Raw genomic sequence first — 12629 nt, 5'->3', positions numbered from 1 at the left:
GGTCATGGCCACCCAAACGGCGCCGTTTTGTCTTCACTACAAAAACTAAAATTTCCTTTCAAAAAACACCATTCTATTTCATTTTTTCTTTTTCTTAAAACAACAGAGGGAGAAAGGGGGGGAAGGTGCTCTGCTAGGGTTTTTCCCTTAACCCATCTTTGCGCCGCTCGGCCAACGCCTCCACGCCCCGATTTCGCCGGAGAAGACACCGGCCTGACGACTCCGGCGACCAGGTAAGTCTCTTCCCCCTTTCTTTATATTTTAAATGAAAAATAAAAAAAATAAAACAAAAAAGAATAGACAAAATAAAAAATAAACTCGATTTACCTTCGAAAAAAAACCCTAGTAATCTCAATATTTTTCTCTCTATTTCTCTATCCCCTTTTACACTGCAAACAATTCCCCCCCTTTTACAAATTTTCATCGGCTTTTAAATAGCCGAAAATCAGAGGAAAAATAATCAAAATTAAATCCCTATTTTTCCTCCTATTTCTTTTATTGCGTGGCTGTTTTGCTCCTGTTTATTGTTGCAGGTGTGGCGCGCAAGGAGCGGCGCGCGGAGAGGAGCGACGCACGTGGAGGAGACTCGCCCCGAACCTTGCGACAGCTGAAAAGAGGAGGCCACATGCTGCTTAGGGTTTCAGTTTTTTGGATTAGGGTTAGTCTTGTTGGGCCATACCGGCCCTTTGTGATCTGTTTGGGTTATTTTAAACCCAGGCCAAAAATTGGGCCTAACATATATAATTTAATAAAATTCTTAATAATTAACAGAAATTTGTTTTGGTAAATTATTATTGTTGTTGTTATTTAAATTTTAATAAGATTATTAATATCAATAATAAATAATTTAATCATATTTAAACATAATTATTATTAAATATATTATAATTAAAATATATAATTTAATAAAATTCTTAATAATTAATATTCTTATATGAATTTACTCAAATTATAATATATGATACTATAAATGAAAATTTGAAATAATTAATATATCATATATTTTAATTAAAATATATGATTTAATAAAATTTAAAATAATTATAACTAATAAATTATATTTTATGAATATAATTTAAAATAATAATAATTACATATAATTTAATAATTAATATTAAATTTCATAAAATTCTTGATAATAAATTTTCTTATATGAATTTATATAATTTAAAATAATTAATATTAAATATAATTTAATAGTGATATATAATTTCATAAAATTCTTAATAATAAAATGTTCTTATATGAATTTACTAAAATCAATATATATCCTTTTCAATTAATAAAATAGCTAATTCATTCAATTTTTGTTGAGATATTGTTAATCTTCAGTAAGATTTTATCAATTTTAATTTTTAGAACATTTTCTCCGTTGATGCAACAAAAACATGAGTAATTAACATTATACGCATTTGAAAAGGAATAAACTCTTTATGAATAATTATGTCAATTGAGTGTCATTTTATAATTTGACAATTTATTTGAAAATAATATTATAATAAATTTGAATTAAATAAGAAATTTGAATATTATTAATTTAATAACAATTATATAAGCATCGAAATTGGAACTTGATTGATTGTTTATATAAGTACCAAATTATATTTTAATTAAAATATGCAGATTTACTCTTAAATTTGGACATTATATAAGCATCGAATAACGTTGTATTAAAATGTTTGAAGCAGTGGTTAATATGAGTTTGGTCAACTGCTATAGGATGCATTTGTAAGCAAGTTTCCTCAATTAGTTGATGCATAATTTATTGAATTCACTCATGAACAAGCATGATAAAAGAACGCGAAAAATTCACCAAAATCATGCAAATAACCATCACTTCAAAACCACCTTTAGATTCAAGTAGATTGTACATTCCATGATGACTTGAATAATAAAATAAATCTGGGAATTACCTAAAAAGCTCAAAGTAGTTGTATCTTTTAACAGACATCACAATGAAAGCAATTGAAACAGACAAATTGAATACCAGACATACAGAGACTTCTTTTCTTAACCATAAAGACAAGTTCACAGACTGTCGACTAAATCCTAAGTCACATTCATATTTACAACCACAACCAAAATTGTGGATCATATTTAAGCATCACTTCAACTGGCTTTAGAAATATACTCTTAAGAGATTTATGAGTGTAATGGAGACTGAAATCAATTTTATCCAAATAGTTCCTCTAATCAACTTTGGGCAATAAGAATGGAAGTTTACCTTGAGGAGGCCGTGAAAGAGGATTATAAAGTTCTTTCGCTGCCAAATAATCCAACCACAGTCCAAATCAAAAGCTACGAAGAAAAAAAACATATCAAAGAAGAATACATGGGAGACAAAGCATAGAGGTGTTCATTTTATTAAGAGAATTCAATTGTAAGGGATGAAAGAGTTTGAGACCACCTAAGAATTGTTAATTGGCATTGGCAACAAGGTAAGGTTGCCTGGAACTCAATTTTTATATTCTAGAATTGTTGAGAAAATTCTTGAATGTTGCCACAGAAGAATACTGTTACAAGTACTTGACCAATTATTACAAGAACATGACAAAACTCATTCTTATAGCCTAATTAAAATAACAACAAGCTTTGCACAAATATTTTATCGCATCTACCAAGCTCAAAAGATATATAGGGAACAATTTTAACATCATCTATCAATTTGTTACGAGTATATTATTTAATCCTTTTAGATCAACTATAACAACGCCCTTAATCAACATCCATCACTCTCCTACTACAACTATAAATACTATATGGAATCGATTCTTAACACTGTAAATAAAGCTTCTTAACAGCAGGGTAAAGAAAAAGACACAAGCAAGTCACATTGTATATACTCTACTGAACTTAACACTTTCAAAACCACCATTCTAAGGCCTCTTTACATTATTATTTTTACAATCTCACGATGTAAACCATTTCCCCTCACAACTTTTGTGTTACAATGGAAATACAATACGAGGACATATCCAGATTAGGAACATTTTAAACTCCGATTATTATAAATAAAATAACTCTATATTAAGAACCTAAAAAAAAATCTAAAGACAGCCGCTAATAATAAAATCCATTTTTATACGATGAAAATAGTTGCAAAGGTGGCACTCAAAGCTTTTTGAATGCTGGATGCATCAAACAAAGAACCTAAATTACTCAGAAAAAAGCAACTCACTAATCTCTTGTATTTTTAAGATTAAACATGAATTTATGTGGATAAATAATGCAACTTATAAGACATAAGAAACAGAAAAATCTGTTCTGATGAATGGGAAACCCTCTGTAGCTCTCAAACCCAACCAAATGTGTTAAAGTAACTAGAACATCCAATTCATACAAACACATTGATTATTTTCAATGAACCCCCTAACAGACCAATTTGAGAATATAAAAAATGGTTGATGACAGTTTCTACGCAAGTGAATGAGAACAATTAAACGCTTATGCATATGCTAAGGCACCCTATAACCACTTATGCACCTGAAATAGAGCTAATTGTACCAACAAACTTGCATGCGCGTCAAACAAAACCTTTACCCTTACAATGGAACTTATATTAAGAAAACCCTAAAATCCAAATTGAGTAGAAAACTGGAGATAAAAGAGAGACAAATAAGGGGACAAAGGGCTGGTTTTGTTGGAATAACCGAAGTTGCCGGATTTTCCAGTAAAAATCAAAGCTAAAATTCCTAACAGTAAAAAAGAGGATGGAAAGATACAGTGAAGAAGCACTTACCGAAACAATGGGGCCGGAGACCTGAGACGGTGGAGTCGGGTGGAGGTGACTTCGCTCGCAGCTTCTGTTTGATGTTGGGAGGGAGAGGCTGGAGGTGGATTTCGAGTTGGGAGGGCAAATCAGGGCGTGAGATGTAAAACGGATGTAATCTGAGGAGAAGGCAGGGATTACAAAACAGAGAATTTCGGGGATTAGGGGCGTAACATAATAGGCCTGTATTAGGCAATACATCGAACCAAACACCAGCTTAAGTGGGGCCCACGGATTAGGGGTGTATTGGAAACATGTCATAATAGATCTCTCTATTATAAGAATCAGACAAAATTAATTATTTTATTATTAAATTGATGAATTTAATTCTTATATTATAAAAAAAGAATAAAATAATAATGAATTTCAATACAATTGATATTTATTGTTCAAAAAATATCATTTATTATTTAACATAATTATATTTTAAATTTTTTTTATGGTTTTAGGTAGGGGTGTTCATTCGGTTAACCGACCGGTTAACCGACCCGAAATTACTATAACCGAATTAACCGACCTTCCAAAAATTTTAACCGTTAACCGAACCGATTTTTTTTAAAAAAATTTAACCGAACCGAAATTTTTTCGGTTAATAAGGTCGGTTAACCGAATTAACCGAAAATTATGTATTTTTTATTTTTGGTTAAAATTACCCGAATTACCCGAATTACCCGAATTACCCGAATTAACCGAATTACCGAAAAATACCCGAATTTTTTTTATTTTTTATTTTTAAAATTTAAAAAATTTATAAATTATTAAAGTAAATTGGGTTTTAGACTTTAGTAAATTGGGTTGTCTTTTAGTTTTAGTTTTATTGGATTGGGTAATTGGGTAAACTTTAGTTTTAGTTTTATTGGGTTGGGTAATTGAGTTTGGGTTGGATAATTTTATTTATTAATTTTTTCGGTTAACCGAAAATTTTCGGTTAACCGACCGGTTTCGAACCGAATTAACCGTTAACCGAAAAATCATAAAAAAAATTAACCGACCCCCGACCGAAAAAATTCGGTTAACCGACCGATTAACCGAATTCGGTCGGTTAACCGAATTTTTTCGGTTTTACCCGAATTATGCACACCCCTAGTTTTAGGAATTGAATAGAAAAAGAAAAAATAATTTTCGTAAATTTTTAAAATAAAAAATTCTAAATTTTTTACAATTTAGTTTTCTTTGATGCTTTTTATTAATATAAAAATTAAATTAAGGATTAATTTCATTTAATCCATTTTGCAAGTGCTTTTATCCTTTTTCACTTAAGGATTAGGTTTCAGATGATATTAAATTGGTCATATTTTAATTTTTAGTGACCATTTTTTTAATTTTAATTTTTTAAAAATTTATTAAAAATAAAAAAATAAAAAATATATTATTAAAAAAATTCAATAAAATCCGTCCCATTAGATTTGTAATGTCAACCGTGAGATTTTGGTTGGGGCAATAGAATATGTTTTTTCAATAAAATATAATTAATTAAAAATTAATCAATGATGACATGATAGGAGAGTAAATTAAGCACAAATTTATTATTATGGTTATATGAAATATATAGTTTTGATTTGTATAATACATAAGTTGATCATAGATTGATATGAATCAAATATAAATACAAATATAATTAGTTTCTTTTTTAAATAAAATTTCAATTATTTATACATAAAATTCTTACTTAACATAATCTTTTTTAAATTATGGAATATAAAATATAATTTTGATTATTTATTTTAATTTTAACATAGTTTCATTATTTTTAATTATGATTTAACATAATAATTAGATAGAAGTGGTGTAGTCCCTAGCTATCCAGATGAGATGCGGACATAAACAGAGTTTGGGGCTTAGTTATGAGTCCAAAATAAGTAAAGGTCCAAGCGAGTTTTGGTTTTTATGCAGAAATAAAATGTGACTTACATTCCGCATGTTTCTCACTTTGCCTCGCAACCAAGAAAAATGGCTTGTTCCTCAAATTGGTGGCGTGCCCCTGTCTACTTCACCGTCTCCGTTCTGTTGGCTTTCCTAGCCATCTCCACCGCCCTACGTTCACTACCCAGAGGCAATTCACTGCCGACAAAAACCACCATAGCTCCACTCCTTTTGGATGCTTCCAGCGCTTTAAGAAAATCGGGTTTTAACATCATAGCCACCCTCCTTCAAATCACCCCTGAAATCTTCATTTCCTCTCCACATTCCACAATCTTTGCTATCCCAGACTCTTCCATTGCAAACGCCTCTCACACTTCTTGGCTCTTGAAGCATCTTTTTCAATACCACGCCTCTCCTCTTCAGCTTTCCATGAAAGATCTCTTGAAGAAGCACCGAGGTAGTTGCTTCCCTACCTTGTTTCATGGAAAGAACGTGGCTTTAACCAAGGTTGATGAAAAAGAAAGAGTGGTGGAGATCAACCATGTGTTGGTTTCACATCCGGATATCTTTCTTAATGGCCCTTTAACAATTCATGGTGTTCTTGGTCCATTTACCTCCATGGATCCTCGATATGTTAACCAGGGTTGGGACCATATTCAAGCCCCGATATGCGACTCTAATCTTAGCTTGGTTTCTGAAGCTATCGCCACCAAGAATGTGGTTGAATGGACCCATGTTATCCGTTTGTTAAGCTCAAAGGGATTCGTTTCGTTTGCAATTGGCCTGAATTCGGTTCTTGATGGGATTCTTGACGACAAGATGAAGTTAAACTCTGTTACAGTCTTTGCCCCACCGGAGTTCTCGTTTGTAGCGTCTGCTTCATCTTTGCTTGAGAAAATAGTAAGGTTTCATATACTACCTCGAAAGCTCACCTACATGGAACTTGCTTCTTTACCTGCAAATGCAACATTATGTACTTTAGCTCCGGACCATGATCTCGAGATATCCAAGGCCGTAAATATTACACAAGAATTGATGATTAACCAAGTTAAGATTGTTGCACCAAATATGTTTGAATCCAAGAAGTTTGTGATCCATGGAATATCACAAGCATTCAAATTGGGTGAGCTTCCTAACACCTCCAGATGAATGCATTTTTATAGTAAAGAAGGATTCAATAGCTTGTAGATTTCATTAGAGGCATGTATATTTGACCTCTTACTTGTTTGTATAATTTTTGGTATTTGAGAGCCTGCCAGAGCTCAATATACATTGAGTAAGATCTTGAATTTGAGTATTGTGAATGAAATACAAGGATTTTCTAAACAAAATTTGTCACTTTAGGAAGATTAGTTTGATAATAGGATAAGCAAGAACATGTATTAACTTTTTCTTCAAGTTCTGGTAGCTTTTTTTCTAATATTATAATAGAAAGATTTAAAGGGTTAAAAGTGCTGAATTTATTTATTTTTCTTGAAAAGGAGTCTGAGATTGTGAGGTCCCACTGTGACACCAAAGAGCCTTGAGCCAACAATTAATTACTAACAAAGTTCACACCATTTTTTTTTCCATTACAAAGAAAGATGTTGGTAAAAGCTCCTAGGATCACTTTCTCATTGCTTAACTTAATTGTTTAGTTTTGAGTGCACCATTGCTTGTGACCCGCTGTCCATCTAGGACATTTTGGACTGAAATAACTCGAAATCACCCTTGAATTTAGAAGCTCAATAATGGGAGCATATTTGACACACCTTGGTGTCTTGTACTGGTTTATAGATGAACCCTGGCTTAGAGCAAAGTCCATGAGCATGTCAAATGTGCCATTCTCCACTACCCTTATCTCCAATGGCCCAATAGACTTGTCACAAACTCGCCCTTGGCGGTAGACGCTGTTGAGTGATTCTTCAACTGTGAAGCAACAATCCTCAAAAACCGCTGGCGCAATTAAAGTTGAATCTTTAACACTGAGTTCCCAGAATAGCACATAACGGCCAGGGATTGCCGATGTGTCTGCATAGCCGGTGTATTCTACCAGAGATGCTTCATATTGCAAAAGTTGGTTTGCAGCGTTTTTCACTGCATTTTGCAGTTCCACTTCATCGGTTTTATCAGAATCAATGCTAAGAACAACGTTTTTCCTACATATGAAGTTGAATTGTGGGGCTTTGTTCTTGAATCCTGATACACGAAGTATGTCTCCAACATGATAACGATAAAGACCTGCAACATAAAACCCCATTTCCCATTTCAGAAACATCAAATTTAAAAAAAAAAAAATCAATAATGTATTGAATCAAAATGTTTTCAAGGCCTGCCTGGGTTACCACTTACCAGCATATGTTGTGACAACAAGCTCATAGTCTTGTCCAAGTTTGACATCAACAAGATCGACCAGTTGTTGTTTTTCTTTGTCATTCAGGGCGGTTGGTTCAGAGATGGAACCGGTTAACTCATCTTTCCTGGTCACCGGCAAGAACTCGAAATACGCCATGTTGGGAATAAGGGTGTAGGATACCTCACTAGGGTTGCAAAGTGGGTTGAGATTAATCCCGAAGTAACACTCGGATGAAGCGTACATGGTGCAAACAAGGGGGAGGGCGTTGCTGTAATAATCTAGTGCAGGAATGTACTGTGACATGGTTCCTGTAACGATAACATCTATGTACTTAGTCTCAGGCCACAGTCTAGTTATGATTCCTTTCCATGGCCCTTTGCTACATTCTGCCTCAACAAAATCAGCAAGCTTGGGGTTAGGTTTCAGGATTTTCATGACAGCTTCCCTTACAGATGGATCAGTGATTTTAGAGTCTATAGTTCCTGTTCGAATATCTTTACAAAGAAGACTCCAATGTTTTTCGAGGAACTGGATAGCTCGAATGAAACCAGAAGCGAAAACTGCACCGACCCGAACGACATCTTCGTTTTGAAAAAGGCCACAAAGCAACTGAGAGTACATGCTCTGGTAAGAATCTAGGCATAGAATGGTTTCCTTGGGGCTTGTATAGTTGGTGTAGGGATCGTTAGGGCTATTCTTAAAATGTGAGCTTTTATAATAGCTAGTTAAGACTGGACGAGCCACTAGTCCCCCTGGGGTCTTAGCTTCTGATTTTACGAACAAAAAATACATTCCTTTCCCTTTATCCAAACCTGGAAGAAATTGGCTCATCACAGGCATCAGCAAGCTATAAAGCAGCGATCTCCTCCCCAGTTCCTCTTCTATCGTCGGCATCAGTTTCCTCTCACCAGCAGATGTACCAGAACTACCATTAAACAATCCCATGCAACATCATCATCATCACAAAGAAACATATACATATAACTGAATAGTATTTGAATACCATCTTATGAACTCACCTTGTTAAGAACTCTGATATAGGTTGAGAGCAGAGAATTGGTGAAGTATCACCGTTGGCAATACGCTCAATATCTGGCTTTAAATCTTCATACGTGACGACAGGGATCACCTTCTTGAACGTTTCTCTATCAGTACACCCGTTAAGACCATATCTTTGCAAGTACTCAACGTTGGCGCTACGAGAGAGAATTTCGGACAGAACTCGCCTTTGCACTTCATCAGCATCAGCAGTAACATCTTCAATAAACTTTAACACCTTGTTATTGTTTTCCACGACGATATCATCAATGCAATCCGCAGAGTCGGATAAGATTTTGGGAGCTTCTGGCATGGCTTTTTTTGACACAGAAATAAACTATAAAAGCAAATAATAATATATTTAATGAATGAAAAGAAAGGTATATATTTGTGCAGCAAATGAAGTGAGACCAAGGAGATATATATAGGCCAATCAAGGTGGGTGTAACCCACTAATCCCTAGAAAATGTTTCAATCAAACAGTAATCAATGCACTAACCAAAATAAAAAGGCAATATCGTGTACAAATAGTATGCTTGTAGTATTTATTTTCGTCTTCGTTTTCCTATATATATATAAAGTCGAATTTGACTTTTCTCCATTACCAAGGAATGTTAAAGGCGTAAGGAAGGTGATATTGTGATATATTATTAATTAATAAAGTGCTGGGGTTGTAAGGAAAAACCAGGAAACAGTATACAAGGAAGAAATCTCCAATAAAGTGAAATCAATGATGGGAAACCGTAGAAAGTAAGTGATAGGACGGGGCAATCTTGGGTGAACTTGTGTGTATTGTTTTAAAGTACAAAAGTTTTGGGTACTGGGAAAAGCTAACTGGCCACATGCGTGCATGTATCGCGGGTGTTATTAAAAAAACCGGCAGTGGCTTCAAGCTTCTGCTTCAAGTAAGCTTACGTGAATCCCTCCACGCAGACACTTCAAGTTTAAGTATTTTCATAGGCACACCATTGTAAAATAAAATAAAACTCCTACTTTACAAGCTATGGATTAATTTGGTTTATGACCCTTTTTAGCATTAACTTGACAATGAATCAAAATATATTTATTTTGATGAGGAAATAGAGTAAGTAGTTTAAGAAATAGTGCCGTCCAAATCTTTTATCTTAGACATTCGCCTAAGAACTTTGATTATTTGTAGATACAATCAATTACTTGAGAGATTCACCACCTAATAAATGCATTATTAAACAAATACTTCCATTACCGAACACATAAAAAGTATTGAATTTTTCGTTTGCCATAGATTACATGTAAGCCATTGAAAGGATGTGGATGGCAATGTAAGGTCACTATAGAGAGTTTCATGTTAGCTGACAATCTGAAAATTGACAAGAAACAAACCAGGGGTCCCTTGCTCTCTAAATTAAGCTCAATCAACGCTTGCACGTGTTAAGGCTTGGAATTCTATAGAAGTTTACTGCTACTATACAGATAGCTAGCTAGGTAGACGACGGGGCTATATACTATCTTGTAACATACATAAATGACCACAAAAGCTATAATCAAAATGCACCACCAATGTAGACTTTGTGAGTGTTGTTGATTGATTGATGATCTTAACTAAATAGCCGTCGTCCAATTTGCAATCCCACTCAATTATATATGCAACTTATGTAATGCCCCTATATATGTATTCATTTTCATAATCATCAAAAATGTTTTACTATATATATATTAATTTAATTGGAGATTGCGTACACTTTGAGGAAATCAAAGATATGGAGATCATTTTACCAAAAAATATAGGAAAGTAACGTTACAGTTATTAGATTATCATATTGCCTTACATGCATGCATGTATATGTATATATGTGATAGAGTATGTGACACATATCGAATTTCCGATTTTATACTGCTTCATTTGTTCAATCAAATAGCTTGTGGACTCCTCTTTTATCATTTTTTTTTCTTTTTTGGTTATTTGTGTATTATTAGTTTATGTACACAATAATTGATTGTTCAAGTTTATTAGTTGAGCTAATCTTGACTTTTTAACATTTTCTGTTTCTCTTATTGCTTTTTTTTAAATGAAAATTAGTATGATAACAACTTGGTAGAACTAGGAAAGGCAAAGAACATAAATAAGTTCCATTCCTTTATATATATATATATATAGTTTTTTTCATTTTATTTTCAGAAATTTACTTTGTTAATGGGTTTTTGTTCAATTTGAATATACATGATCTTTTAATATTTAGAGATTAAATTTAAATATTAAAGTCTAATTAATAACACATTCAAATTTAATAGGAGTCCGGTTAATAATATTATCAATTGGAATTTAATTTTTGAAATTAAAAATAAAAGATTAAAATTCAAATATTTGAATATTACAATGATGGGGGCATCAATAAACCAAAGCAAAGATCAATACGATTAGTTGTAATAGCTTAAAACAAAATTTTTAAAAAATATATTTCTTTTGTTAATTAAGAAGGTAAATTAAGAATCGATTGGATAAGTGAAGTGAAAAAAAGTTATGTTCATTGACATTAATCTCAAGTTTCATCTATAAAAAAACCCTTAAGCCTCTATCTTTATTAAAAAAAAATAGAAGCAATTTACATGGGTTGATGGAATTATAGTGATGAAAACGTGAAGCTAAATATTAACAAGTGTTGGGTGTAGTTGTAAGGTATATTGCATTCTTAAGGAAATAATGTATGGTTGAAATTTAGAGATGAAATTGTTAGGAAGGACAATCCCGAACCTGAATATGGACAATAAAACTGACATGAAAAATACCAAAAACAAATTTCATTTCAAGATAAAATTTAAGAATTTAGAAAAACAAAAACTAGGCTTAATGCACCAAGGTGAAACAAATATGTAAATATATATAAAGTTTATGTTAAAAATAAATAAGGTTTTAGTTGAAATGGTAAAATTGATATTTTTAAGATATGATGTCTTAGGTTCAATGGTTTTAACTTATTTTTCAATCGAGTTAATTTTTAATTAACTTATAACATTGACTCAATCAAAGACAAAAATATAGTATTCATAAATAGATAATTAAACATTTTTTTTAGGTTTAAACGCCCAAAAAAAGCCCTCATAAAATAATTTTTAAAAAACTAATTAAGTCCCTAATAAAAAACTGCAATCAGTTGAGCCATTAATTAAAAGTTAGTAATCAACTGAGTCCTTGAAATATAATTTCTCGTCGAAGCCCTTGACTGGCCGTTTAAGTGATGACGCGACAATAATGATGGCAAGGGACAGGGCGGGTCAAATTTTTGCCTGACCCTGAGCTTAAAAAAATTTAACCCACCCTGAGCTCGGACTTGAAAATTAATTATATACACAACATTCTGATCCTACTTGACCTGAGTTCAAACTTTTTTTTTTTTGAAATTATGATTAATTAAATTCAAAAATTATATTTTTTAAAAAGACCATGCTTGAGATGACTAAGTAAAAAATATATATTATGTCATAGAAGAAAAGAAAAGTAATGAAAATGAGAGGGAGACTTGGAAAAATAAATTAAAATGGGAGGAGAAAGAAACAATGTGAAATGGGAGTAAAAGTGGTAAAATGGCGTTGGTAGTGATAAAGTTTAAGGATTTTTTTAACCTAATTAATATTAAATATATAAGG

At 32.5% G+C, this 12629-nt stretch overlaps 2 protein-coding genes across 2 annotated transcripts; one reads left to right on the top strand and one right to left on the bottom strand.

The window, feature by feature from the left end:
• Positions 1-5574: 5574 nt before the first annotated feature.
• LOC107886918 (fasciclin-like arabinogalactan protein 21) lies at positions 5575-7007 on the top strand. The gene has a single exon (XM_016811018.2). It carries the CDS (start codon positions 5720-5722, stop codon positions 6779-6781), a length of 1062 nt encoding a protein of 353 aa, XP_016666507.2. The 5' UTR covers positions 5575-5719; the 3' UTR covers positions 6782-7007.
• Positions 7008-7075: 68 nt separating this feature from the next.
• LOC107886917 (indole-3-acetic acid-amido synthetase GH3.6) lies at positions 7076-9548 on the bottom strand. The gene is made up of 3 exons (XM_016811017.2): positions 8987-9548; positions 7964-8892; positions 7076-7852 (listed from the first exon to the last, which is right to left on the bottom strand). The coding sequence occupies exons 1-3, from the start codon at positions 9316-9318 to the stop codon at positions 7266-7268; spliced, it is 1848 nt and encodes a 615-aa protein (XP_016666506.1). The 5' UTR covers positions 9319-9548; the 3' UTR covers positions 7076-7265.
• Positions 9549-12629: the final 3081 nt, after the last annotated feature.

Source organism: Gossypium hirsutum, chromosome D02 (genome assembly GCF_007990345.1).
Source record: "Gossypium hirsutum isolate 1008001.06 chromosome D02, Gossypium_hirsutum_v2.1, whole genome shotgun sequence".
In the NCBI taxonomy this organism is placed as follows: domain Eukaryota; kingdom Viridiplantae; phylum Streptophyta; class Magnoliopsida; order Malvales; family Malvaceae; genus Gossypium; species Gossypium hirsutum.
This window is presented reverse-complemented; position numbering and strand designations above follow the sequence as displayed.

Excerpts from the sequence above, each read along its gene's own strand:
- LOC107886918 (XM_016811018.2), top strand. The coding sequence starts at position 5,720 with ATGGCTTGTTCCTCAAATTGGTGGCGTGCCCCTGTCTACTTCACCGTC.
- LOC107886917 (XM_016811017.2), bottom strand. The coding sequence starts at position 9,318 with ATGCCAGAAGCTCCCAAAATCTTATCCGACTCTGCGGATTGCATTGAT. Across the intron at positions 8,893-8,986 it reads ATATCAGAGTTCTTAACAAG|TTCTGGTACATCTGCTGGTG; the intron begins GTGAGTTCATAA and ends GTTTAATGGTAG. Across the intron at positions 7,853-7,963 it reads TGTTGTCACAACATATGCTG|GTCTTTATCGTTATCATGTT; the intron begins GTAAGTGGTAAC and ends TTTATGTTGCAG.